The sequence below is a fragment of the Vollenhovia emeryi genome, unplaced genomic scaffold (assembly GCF_000949405.1).
Source record: "Vollenhovia emeryi isolate VEMERY1.0 unplaced genomic scaffold, V.emery_V1.0 DF939175.1, whole genome shotgun sequence".
Lineage (NCBI taxonomy): Eukaryota > Metazoa > Arthropoda > Insecta > Hymenoptera > Formicidae > Vollenhovia > Vollenhovia emeryi.
In genome coordinates, this window is record NW_011967191.1 from 619175 (window position 1) to 632296 (window position 13122).

Here is a 13122-nt window from a genome sequence, read left to right on the forward strand (position 1 = left end):
ACGGAGGACGAATCGACCGCCAGATTGCACGCAATGTTACAGAGATATTTTTCGGGCAGGATGCCGACGACATAAAGACGTCGCAGACGGGGGGATGGGAGGGCGGGCGAGCGAAGGTGAGAGGAGTAGCGGGAACGGAGAGCAATTCGGAGATTCGCGGCACTAAAATTTCACGACTACGTCGGTAGCAATTTCGGCTGATCGAGGGGGTGATGCAGCCGCACCGTGTCCTTGTCTATTTGTGTCCTTAGAGCGGCCGAGGGTGGCGACGGAGAACAGAGGGGTAGGAAAGGAGGTTTCGTGAGACCATCCGGAATCAACGGTCGGGAAAATGAGTGCCATCTCTTCCGGAACACGCACCCGGAGAATCACGCCGGTGCCGGTGAGAAATTCACGGAAACGGCTACGCCGGAGAAGGGTGACGAAATTCCATGACTGATGGCGGAGCCAAGATTTTTCGCCGTCGAGCGACACGCCAATTTTTTAACGTAAATGAGAGCGCCGTTAGATCATTACCGTGGCGTGCATTATCTTATCCTTCCCCCTAACTGTCGTCTCGCATCAATTTCTTATCTATCTAAGACGTCTAAGACGAAAGTTGCCTTTCCTTCTTCAAATACTCACACCTGATGTGTTAGTGGTGAAGAACTGTGCTTATTGTTAGATATATTTGTGCACACGTATGTTGACCAACGAAGTCGGATTAAATCCGCAGCTATCATTTTTTAATTATTTTTTGGCAATTGCGCTGTATCGTTACTCCGTATTTTCCTCTCTCTTTTCTCGTATCTACTGCCATTACTTTCGAGAAAAGCACAACATTTCACGGACGCCGAACCTCGTAAAATTCGTAGCGCATCTGCGGCGAAATTTGTCGCGATGTATTCGCGGCTGAACGGCATTTAAATCACTATGTGGCTGTAAATTTTATACTGTCCACCGTGTAAGCTAATCGTCAGTTCGCAATGACTATTATTGTTACGACGACAACGATTACATCGACACTTTTACAGCTGCGTACGCGCGATTTTGACAACCACGCTTCTCTGAATAAAACGGAATAAAAGGTTGTAAAAATAGTGTATACAATGTGTAACATTCGCTTCGAAATTACTACATAGAGACACTTGGAACACATCGTCGTCATTGTTTCATTACTTTATTGAACAACATTGAAATTGTCGTTTGTCATAAAAAGTTCGTTTTGCGACGTGTCCTTTCTATGACATTAACAGTCCTATCTATCTATTAACAGACCAGTCTTAAAAAGCACTGCGGTTTCGAATAGTTCAAACCAATCAAATCAACTCTTTCATAAAAGTTTAATGCGTTCTCAGGGAAGAGATTAGTTTAAATCAATTAGAATCCTGTAGATAAATTTTAATTGTGTTAGATTAATTTAGATCTTAATTTGTGAGATTTATACTTATATTACCTGTAATTTTTATTACGTTACTCTCGCATAACGTCATCGATGGCGGTAATAGCTGCTCCATCATGCGAACGTTGTTGCAGGTAGTAGCGTATAACAAACAAATAACCTTTTGACGCGGTGCATATTGGATAAAATACAAAACGCTTCGGAATAGGATTATCATAGAGTATTACGTATTGCGGCCGTACGGACGGAAAGAGGTGTGGCGTTAGATTGAAAAATCTTTCGAAATATCTCAACGTCATTTTTCGGCTCTTGGCGGATAGAAAATATTCTATCGAACAGGCGGAATGGTCGGGGCGGACCGGGAAAGGATAGTACGACGGGGTTTCGGATGATCGGGGCGGGCCGGAACGGCGACGAGAGAGTCGAAACGTGGGGATAAAAGGTCAGGAGATTAACGCATCGATTAGTTCGAGCACGGCGAAACACTCTTCGGCACTTTGGCACCGCGTGTGTGTATATATGTGCACGCGTGTATACGTGTACGCTACCGTCACGTCCGTCGGTCCGAACGTTCTTTTTATTATGCCCAGCTATCCCCTAAAAGAGCCCGGATGAGGCCTCATTGCATCGCATGGGAATAACGTGGCGAAATTCTTGGCCGAAATTCTTTTTTTTCCCCCCAGAAATGATATTAATTTCCCGTAATTCGTACATCTTCGGCACGTGTCGATTTCGCATTATTAATGGCTCGGCTGGAGATGAATTAGAAAGGAGCACTCCGGCACCGTAAATATCTCATTAGTTTCCGCTTTTACATGAACGGAAGGATTAATTAAAAAAAAACGAGGCCGCTGGTGGAAGATTTATGCTGTTGGGAAGGAACCGGTCGGGGAATAAGCTATAAAGATAAAGATGCAAAAGGAAGGGATTTTGTACAAAAAGTTAACTTGACGCGTAATTTTTTTTAATAAATAAATTCTATTAAGAATACGTTGAAAATTACGCGACGTGCGTGCTTTCCTTCTTACTCCTGAAAAGTTTAATGTGAGAGAAATTTTATAATTTTAAACAACTTGTGTGGTATTTAAATATAAAATCTAGCACGATAGCTAACTTTTTTCTGTCCTTCGTGCTTGTTGTAATTAAAGAATCAATTTTTAAATATTAACAGGGCGTCAAAGAGAATTATTTAGGATTCGAGTCCCGCGTACTTAAATCTTGAGACTTTGGAAATCATTTTAAAATTGTAACGTATTAAACAATTATCACTACAATTTGTGTCGCATACAAATAAAAAAGACCTCAAATATTGGAAGACCTTATTCTCAAACTAGAGATGCCAAGAAAAGATACAGAGATGACTACTTAATGATCTCATCTATAATATGTAAGAGTACTGTGAACAAGCATACTCTTGATAATCAAATGAAGCCTTTCGTACCTAACGATGAGTTATATTTCCATTTGTCCCAATTGAGAAAAAATATACTAATACCCTTTACTCAGTTCAACGAATACTATGATCTCTCAAATTTCATAACTATCTTCTCTTAATCCATACATGCAGTTACGACGATAGAATTTAAACACGTATAAATACGACGTATAAATACGAAATGGAAAACGAACGAAGATGCCACGCGTAGAGTTTTACGTTTTGCAAAAATACAAATGCGTCTTTTAAATAACAGTCGAGAGCAATAATAGACAGAGTTACATGCGCAAAATGAAAAACACAGACGGAACGAATACGTAGTACCTGTACCACGTCGGAAGCCAGCAATTTACGTGTTAAAGCGGAAATAAGAGAGAAGAAACGCTGCAGAAGAGCGGAGGTTTCGTCTCACAGATGCAAATACTTAATTTTTCTCTTTACGCCGACTACGACTACATTTCCTTTGCGTTTTTGATCCTGGTTGAATTGCATTTGCAGTTTCCGCAGTAATACTAACTTTTTATCCGCCATTTAGACATTTTTCTCCTCTAAATGTAAATACGCAAATACACCAACGAGGAATGCATTCGCGAGCAGACACGAGCCATTGTATTATTTCATGAACTCAAATAATGAAAGTATTTTCTAACGACAGTGAAAATTTGCGCCTCAAGATTTAATCCGTAAAGAACAAGGTTTTTGATGAATGTAAGAACGTTAGATCTTTATTAGATCTATTTTTGCTTGTACCTTTTATCTTCTTGTGGCTTTTATTTTCCGATTTCTTTCTTTATACACAGCCTCGTGCGACGCGTTTAAAAATTATAACAATAAATTGTCAATACTTCAATAATATTTTTATCAATAGTTACATCAATACTTTCATTCTGAGACAATTGGCCATCCCGTTTTAGGACGTGTCAATCATATCTGGATTTTATGTATTTTTATCGAGAAGGAGAGAAAGTCTGATACAACACACACTGGCAAATCAAATTTGCGAGTATCTGTTGTTATGACAAACTATCAACGGATGATTCACGGCCTCTGATTTTGTCTTTATCATTATTACCGGGGTAGAACATTCTCGTTCGCAAAAAGAGACATCAAAACAATTAGAGATGAATGAAAAGCATTAATTTCTCTACTATTTGCGGTCAGGGCGATTTCGCGAGTGATGAATGAAGGCACGAGCAATCTTTTTTTCCCCCCCCCCCCCGTTTTTCTTGCGACGTTTCCTTCGCGTGGTCGCTCATCGAAACTACATAAGCTCTACTTACCCCCGCGGCAATAGTGTTGGCTTTGGTTTGAGGTTTGGTCGCGCCAAGCCGCGTGTTTGCGGTTTTGCTGTCGGCGCTCCGAAGTAGACTCCGCGCACACTGTATATCCACATATATCCACAAACCCTGCCGTGTGTCCTGACGACAGCCCTCTAGTACTGTGCAAGAGAGTGAACGGACGCGATCGATATAACGATAGATGTTCTGCGAGCAGACAGCTCGAGCTTATCGACGAATCGCGTGCCGCACCGCTCCCGTGTGATTTGTGGGGATAAAAACGCGCGGGATCGGTCGGTGTCAGATTTTTCGACGATGAGAAAAAAAGCCCACAGCGAGCGGGGTCAGCGAAGCTGATAGCCAAGCGAGGAAAAATCGATGATTATTTTGCAAAAAAAAAAAAGCCTTCCCGTATGGGACACCGGGGCTTTTAAAGGTAGCGAAAGCTCACATTTCGGCCGGCGCGATTCTTCCGACTGCCAGTATCTCTATTTGAACAAAACAATAACAAGGAAATGAAAATATAAAATATAAATACGGCGTATATGTGTGTGTGCCGGTAAAAAAGACCGAATGAAAAATATATAATGACAAATAATAAACGAGCAAAGAGTTTCAATCTGTAGGAATATATTTGTTCGGTTGTGATAATGAAATAAATGAGCGATATCGGTTTAGAGACGCATTTAAAGAAGAGCTGCAAATGGAAAATAACATAGATGGTGGAGGGTGCAGATAGACGGTACATCGATAGTTCCGACACGCTTAATTCCATTATCCTCGTTATCCCCAAAAGCGCGGTCAAGCATAACACAATCTAACATCTTAATAATACAACCCGGTACGAACCACCTTCCAGTTCATTACCCATTCCTGTCTAAGGGTGAAAGCGAATCGAGGATAACGAACCTCTTGGAGCTCGTCGATAGTGGCGGGTTGCGCGCCGAGGATCAATTGAAGAATCGTTCGGGCTAATTAATTGGAGAATAATCTGAGAAGAGCTTAATATAGACATGCTCGTTTACAACACGACGATGACTCTTGACAAGAGAAAGCAACGTCATGCCAAGAGAAAAAAAAACGGGGGTGGGTTCCTGTACGAATGTAGTATAAAGTAAAGCTATGCGTGTAAATCGAGAATATTAAGGGCCGGATGTTCCAACCTCTTGATAAATTAACTAATAGTTTGATCACATGTATGTCTGCGTTTTTCATCTAACTCTGACGAAAATAGATATATAATTTAACCGTTAGTTAGCTTATCGATAAAGGAAACCCTAATTTAAATCAAAGTAATACAATTGAAATTCTTGACGTGTATCCGTTCAGTAGAAAAAATGGATAAAAAACGCTCTATCTATTTTCTTATTCCAAATTTAATTTCCCTTATTTTACGTAGACAATATTTGATTATAATTAAACCTGTAGATCCGCTGGCATATTAAAAAATATATTATAATGCATAAAAATGTGTATTTGACATGTATATACGTGATCTTCGTGTATAGCAAGTTTCCGACTACCCAGAGGACGGAAAAAATGGCCTGTATCCCGGCTAGGAATCGAAATGTGTTTTCTTATCAGGCATCTCTTCCTCATACGATTTCCGTAGAAATACCGATTGGCAAAGCCAATATCCTTACGTTTCACCAGGAGACTCAGGAGCCGCGACCAGCATCGCGGAATAGTATCAGTAAATCGAGGAATTCTCCGTTTAAGAGATACGAGCTGGCTGTACGTCGGGCAAGCGACCAAAGAACAATAACGCCGAGAATTTTTACTTCCGGCCGGATGCATGCCACCGGCTACGGTGCTGGTGAATTTACATTTTCGTTGGCTGCGCATCGAATCATGCGTCTCTTCCTTTTTCTTCTTTTCCTTTTTTTCCCGGCGCTCGCGAACAACGCGCGCACGCGGTCCCACGATTTGCCTGTATTGAAGCGTAAAAACCGACAGTCGTATGCGCGCATGACCAATGCACGCGCGACTGCTCGACGAAATTCCAAATAAACCGTCGCTGGAATCCCGATGAGATACGTGTGAGAAAAACAGATATTCTGTACAATTATATTATTAAGATGCGCGGGCCTGTGTTTCATTTACACAAATGATGACAGGCGCCGTAAGCTTTTTGCGCGATGGCGCGCAAATGTGGAGTTAAATCAGAATTATGTTTTCGCGGAAACAGATAATCGATATAAAGACGAGATACGGACCGTAACGTGTGTAAGTTGCGAATAAACTTTGTTGGATATATGTATAACATTGGACATTGACGATTGTTGCATTAATGTTATTAGTGATTCGCAATGGCTACCCCGAAAGGAAAATATTTGAAGAATTATGTGGCAAAATCTGGATGAAACTTGGAACGCTGGAATTATGCGTACACTGATAAAAAAATATATTACTTTACTCAAGAAAAGTATTCATTAGGTGGCTCCTAATATTTTTCTTTAAATAGAATAAATATTTACCTTAGTATAAAAAAACGATTTAAGTAAATCTATTTACTTAATTAAAAAACTTTTTTCGTCAGTGTACATGTTTCGGATAACATATGCAGAAATAGAGACCTTTCGTCAAATATTGATAAAGATTTGCACAATGTATTTCTAAACAGTATGTCAGCAAAACAGTCGCGTTTTAGCGAATCACCTCGGCTGAATATCTGCACAATTAAATTGCTGTCGTGTTACGACGAGCTGCCGCTACGAGGCGTCTCATACTCGTGAGTAAAAATTCACGCGAGACGAGATTAAGGCCTAGCGGTAAACACGTCCCAAGCTAAATCTCTTTTAAACATTTATCACACGTAACTGTGTTGCTGTGCAATTTTGCTTCTAAATGTCGAAATAATTGTGCATGATTTATCCCCGAGATTGAGATTATCAATTTTTGGGCAAATACCATTTAGAAATTTTATCCCTACAAAACCGCTGAGTTTTGGCGAATCACCTTAATGCAATCATTGTAAAATTTCCTCTTTTTGGACGATGCAATTATTACACAATATTTGAGACATTTTCCTATCGTGGTATAAAGTGTATTAAGATAATAGAAGTATTAATGAATTTTGTTAAAAAACAAAACTTTTAAAGAAATTAATTTGAAAATGTATCAGTAATAATCTCTACCTAACTGTAATTTAGAAGCGTTGAATTAATAAAAGCAGCTGTTAAATTAAATTTTCATGTAACGTCACAGACTAGCTTCCCTGATATACATCAATGAATACTTTAAGGAACAAAAGAAAGTTTCTCAGCGAGGTATCATATTATATCGATGCGCAGTAAAAAAAAAGTTGGAATTTTAATATCTTGACTAAGCGGTTATTTTGCTTGGCCGGTGTGCCTTGATTCGCGAGAATGAACGATTGATCTTTACGACGCCGGCGAGTAAAAGGAAGCTATAAAAATCTCGTTGCAGTATCGATGAGGATTAAATATCGCGAATTTTTCTTCGATAATACGCAGGAGCTCACCTCGACGGGCGATCCAGAAGACCAGAAAAATGTAGAAATACGTTAAACACGATAAAATTTTTTCGCGCGTAAATGTACCCGTTAACGACGTCAAGCGCAACTTCAGAGAGATTGCGAAATAATTCGGATTCCCTGGCAATGAATGCAAAATTATATCAAACGAAGTTCAAAGCGATATAAAATATCCCGCCTTGTTCCGTCCCGGAGATAAAAAAAGATCTTTGTAATTTATACGCTCATTTCAATTTAAATTGAAATTAGGACTTTTATTTTGTATCTCAAAAAAATTACAAAATTAATGTAAAATTAAATTCCTCTCTATCTCTCCCTCCCCTCCCCCTCTCTCTGCATAGTATATAATACTGCTACTATACGCCTTTACGTTTACTGGTAGCATCTACGATCGATTGCTCTCTCACGATTTCTGTTGCACGTAAAATTATGACGTATGCCGTTACAATAAATGGAGAAACAACTATTTACCAAAACGAAAAGCCATACTGCAGCCACGCCAGCAGTAATTGATCAATGTAGCGCCACAACAATTCGATATACGTGTAAACCTGAACATGATAAGCGGTGGACAGAACGATCGTAGGATAACACATAACGCTGATCCCGGTGAGTAGGCACGAGGGTTGGTTTAAGTGCGTGTTTAGCGGTTGCGATCCCCGATGGCCTTTTCCATGGGACACTAAAGGGCACTAAGGGGCAGTATAAGGCTCGTAAGGAGGAGTGGTAGTAGTGAGAGGTAAACCGTTGCACGTACTCAGACCACAATATAAAATCACTACGCGTAAGCGCCCGACAAAGTATTGTCCGGTTCGATCGTCAACGTGCTTCAATACGAAAATATCTTCACATAAGTAATAGAATGCAAAATCGAAAAATATTTTTTTATTCAGACAGTTAATCCTATGGCATATTAAAAAGTTAAGATTATTTTTGCTTGTTCAGAATACTTATTAGATTATGTCATCATTAATATTAAAACGCTGAAACTTTTAACACTTTGGATATTATATTAGAAATGAGTGACGCAGTTGACAGTTAATCAACGAAATGATAGAAAAATATGCCGAGTTCAATCGAAGTTGCCGCGAAAATAGATTTTTATTTTGAACAGCCGGCAATAATTTTAGTTTCAAGAAACAAAGTTACACGTCATAGTTTTAACGGATGACAAGTGGGAACGAAAAATATTCTATATTAAATTGTACGTAAAATTATATTAAATTTATCACGATGAAATAAATAATTTTGAAACAGCGTGTGTAAAAAGAAAACGAGATGCATCTTAAACACACCGAGAGAGTGCCTCGCTGGTACGATCGAATTCTTCAATTTGAGACTCGGGGAAACGAGATGACGACTATTCGAGTGGTGCGACATATAGTGTGAGACGAGCTGGCGCGGATCCAGAAAGTGCCAATTCAATCTTACTTCCTTTTCCGGATGTAAAATTTCAGGTAGCCGCGTCGAACTTCCGACTTCCGTTGCTCGTTCCGACTACTGTAGCGTCGCGAGTGTATGTTTCTGGTTCATTTACGAATACGAACGACATTGTAATAACACGGTTGCCGAATTGTTTAACAGCTTGGCGTATTTCCGCTTTCTTATACATCTTTCAGAACGAGTTAGATCGGATTAGACTTGAAAACCTTCGAAATACGCGAGAAACGTTGCGGATGACTAAAGAAACTCATTCTTTCATGACCATGACGATGAAAAATAAAATATATCCATGCTCTCCTTGTCGTTTCTATATAGAGAATAGTATTATCGCGTTCGTTAACGATGCAATTTTAATTAATCGTGGTACGAGGAGTAATACTGGTGTCAAGTAATTTAAACAATCAAATTTCTTGACTAAAAAATGGCCGATATTATCATATTCATTAACGACGATGCAACTTTAATTAATCGTAGAGCGAGGGAAAATGAGGATATCAAGTAATTTAGACAAACAAATTACTTGAAATCCTGATTTACGTAAGTCTGAACTTTTGAACGTTATTGACAACTAGCTCCGTTCGAATAACCATTATCAGTTTAGCAATTGATAATGATTACCAATTCAATCTGTTTGTTGCTCGCAACACAAAGACATATTAAATATAATATTCGACATATACATCCGTAGTGCCATTAATTTATTCCGCGTACGATAGCAGCTGAGTGAGACGAGTGCGCCAGATGAGAAAATTATTCAAGATCCTCGAAGATATGTATTCCTCTTCGGCCTCGATTTTTCTCTAGCATCCCGCGCTTCGAATTTAATGAGGTCCTTTATTGATGAATGACATTTATCAAAGTATCTCAGTATCATCGAACCACGTGATCTAACGATATCACGTACTCATAATTCTCTGCTAACTTGGTTTTTCAGCGGAGATTGAATTTAGAAAATTACGAAACGGAAAGTAAAAGGATAACGCCGGTCTTTAAAATTTTAATTAAAAGTCGACTGAACAAAATATTGATGTTTAATATTTATCCGAAAACTGTACTGCCCGCTCGTTTTAATAAAATTGATTAAATTTTTAATCTTCGATATTAATGTAGACTGGTGTGTATACGGCCGTAGATATTATTGATTTATTAACTCTTATTAGTTGTTGAGCGAGTAAATAATATCTTTGTTTTCCCTATTAATATATATTAATACCATCCTCGAATGTGGTCAAATTAGTAAAAGTAATAACTACACGTTACGTATAAATGAATGCTACAATATAACAAAGCGCGATAACATGTTATTCATTCATGTACGTACCTTAAATGATCCAAGATCTTTCACACTGCACGCCAGTTTAACATTTCGTCCCGCTGGTACGGTAATATTTCCTATTTCGTCGACGAATTCGGGATCAGGGATGGTGGTAACTGAAACAATAATAATTAGCATATAAGGTATCTGAGGGAGATAAGTTTTTCTAAAAATTGAAATCTACAGCAGTAGATGCACATTATAGTAATATACAGTACATGTACGTGTACTGTACTAAAATTGCGAGAAAATTTTTGAACTAGCGTACAATAATTAGCCAAACTCTGTATACATTTAATTACAATTACCTCACGAGTAATGAAACAAAATTATACACATAAATGCTCAAATCATATTTCATCCCCCGCGGTACTGCTTCGCGGCATATTGTTTGTACAGAGACGGAACATTACGCCACATGAAATTTTAATTAAATTTTAATACGGTTGAAACGGGAAGTCCAATATGTGTAACGCCACAATGCGACAAAATCTTGCGCTAAATTTACCTGACAAATATGAGACAGTTTTGGGATCTGTCAGACATCGTCGGGCTTCGGAAGACGGGCAAACTCGATCGACAAAATCCGATACAAAGTTCGACGGCGGAATTTTTTGAAATCACAACGTCAGTGAGTTTCCACGAGTGCGCCAGGGGGAGCATATACTATCCGTACATCCCCCGACGTTGCTTTACTTCGGGAAAGGAGATCGATCGATCTAGGGGCGGTGTACGCGTGGCTGCGTGGATGCGCTTTGAGTTATAGAAGCTCACCAGTCGGCGTGACAGCTTAGTTATTGAATACAAAATGCAATTTTTCAAGTCTCTACGTACCGCGGTATCCCGCACCAGTGCCAGTCTCCGACCACCGTCTCGAAGAACGCGGCGGCGGTCCTTCGCGTGTGCGGTGATCGAATCTACGAGAGGATTTCGAGATGCTTATATGGAGATCGAGCTCCCACCCCATCTGTCCCGGCGCTCGCATTTCTCCATCCCGCGTGATGTTACTTCATGCGTGAGGCTCGCATTTGCGTAAAAGCGCCACGCGTACTACGCGAATTCGTAACCGATATCTCGCGAAAACGAGTTTATACACGCGATATCATTTTCTTGCTGTCTATGTACTAGTGTCAAATTAGATGTACAACAACTTCCATTTATCATTTTCGGATGCGAGTTACTTTGCTCGTATGTATATACTTTGTCGGAACGTTTTAGATTCAATCATCGCTGTAATCCTACACAAATGTTGCACTTTCAACATCCAAACGCTAGAAGTGGCTGTCAAAGTCTATAATCGCACCTTTATTTTATTTAATACACGTCATTCAGATGTTATTATCAATTTCAAGAAAATTAATAAAACACGTGGCTAGCAATAGAATAAGAAAAAGTTAAAAATCTATATAAAACCTACGTACTTCAAGTTGTTTCCGCAAAAGTACAACTTTAAACTTTAAATCCGATTTTATTAATAACGTATATCTGGTTACAATTCACGCCCGTCTACTGTGTGCAAACAAGGGGTATAAAAGGGATAAAGCAAAAATTTATATTCCAGAAACAAATTTATTAAGATAAAATAAAAAAATAATGCAACAAACATAAAGTATAACGATGTATAACAGACTTAAATAGAGAGAAATATGAAAGAAGAGCACGGTGAAAACTAAGAAATTACATGTGCCAAGTGAAAAGGAAAAAAAAAGTAAATGAAAGAAAAGGCTGTACCAAGGAGAAAAAAAGAGGGAGAAAACTTATCAAATTGAATCTATCTTGAGGAGATTATCAGTTTTTTTAGCGTGTCGTTTTATAGGTCCTTTTTTTTTGTAAAGGGGTAAATTCGGACGAGGCAGTTTCAACGTTCGTGTGTGATGACTTTTAAGGGTGAATCGAGGTGACTCCCACTTGCCGAGTAACCAAAGTGTACGCTGCTAGAAAATTCTCTTTGGTCCGCTGCCATCGACTTTACTATCTACGGATTCTGGCGGCCGTGCGGTAACACGCGTGTGTGGTTTCCGACTGTAGAGAGACTACATTCTCCGTACTCTCGCTACTGAGTCCTTTCCACCCGTACGTCGTCTGCAATTGCATTGCACGAAATGGACCGTGTGGACGGAAGATCCTTAAAGTCAAAAATCTCTTGTCGGACCGTCGCTCGGGCGTGACGTCGATATTTATATACCTCGATCAGCGGTTCTTAAGTAGGGCGCGCAGGCTTTTGCGAAAGCAGCACACAGTTTATAGACTTAACACTAGGTTTCTCTAATTAACAATGTACATTCATCTTTTGCTGAATATATCTAATTACCAGGGATGCCATTAAATAACCATCATTTTTTCTTACGAGACTGCCATCGCCACGTAATGTCCTCATCTATCTGTTTTCAGTTTTCCTACGATAACTGCACGAACAACGTAGAATCAAATTTAAATAGAGAACCAGTTACTCTTCTATTTGCACCGACAACGTCCCTTTTGTTCGGAATCTTGCCGTCCATCAAAGTCTTAATTACGCGGGGAAAATAATTTTGACGAGAGCAACTTCCGTGGTACGATAATTGATACGGCATCGAGGCATTGACCGATGCCTCGAATGAAGCTGTGTCGCTATAATGAGTCCGACGAGTGACACGGCCGCAAGCCAACCGCGTCGCGAAAAAGACTATTTTTTCTTTGCGACCTCTCACAAACGTGGCGCGGCGCAGTGGGGATAAGAAGCCAGGAGATCAGCAACTTCCGCCGTATTATTTGCGGAAACTTTAACCACGACGT

The 13122-nt window shown here is 39.5% G+C and overlaps 1 protein-coding gene across 2 annotated transcripts in view; it reads right to left on the bottom strand.

The window, feature by feature from the left end:
* Positions 1–13122, bottom strand: part of LOC105563448 (neurotrimin-like) — a 249411-nt gene that overhangs the window by 121697 nt on the left and 114592 nt on the right. For both annotated transcript variants that reach the window (XM_012015052.1, XM_012015051.1), the window contains exon 2: positions 10354–10463. In XM_012015052.1, coding sequence (XP_011870442.1) covers positions 10354–10463 — 110 coding nt within the window. The remainder of the gene's footprint in view (positions 1–10353; positions 10464–13122) is intronic.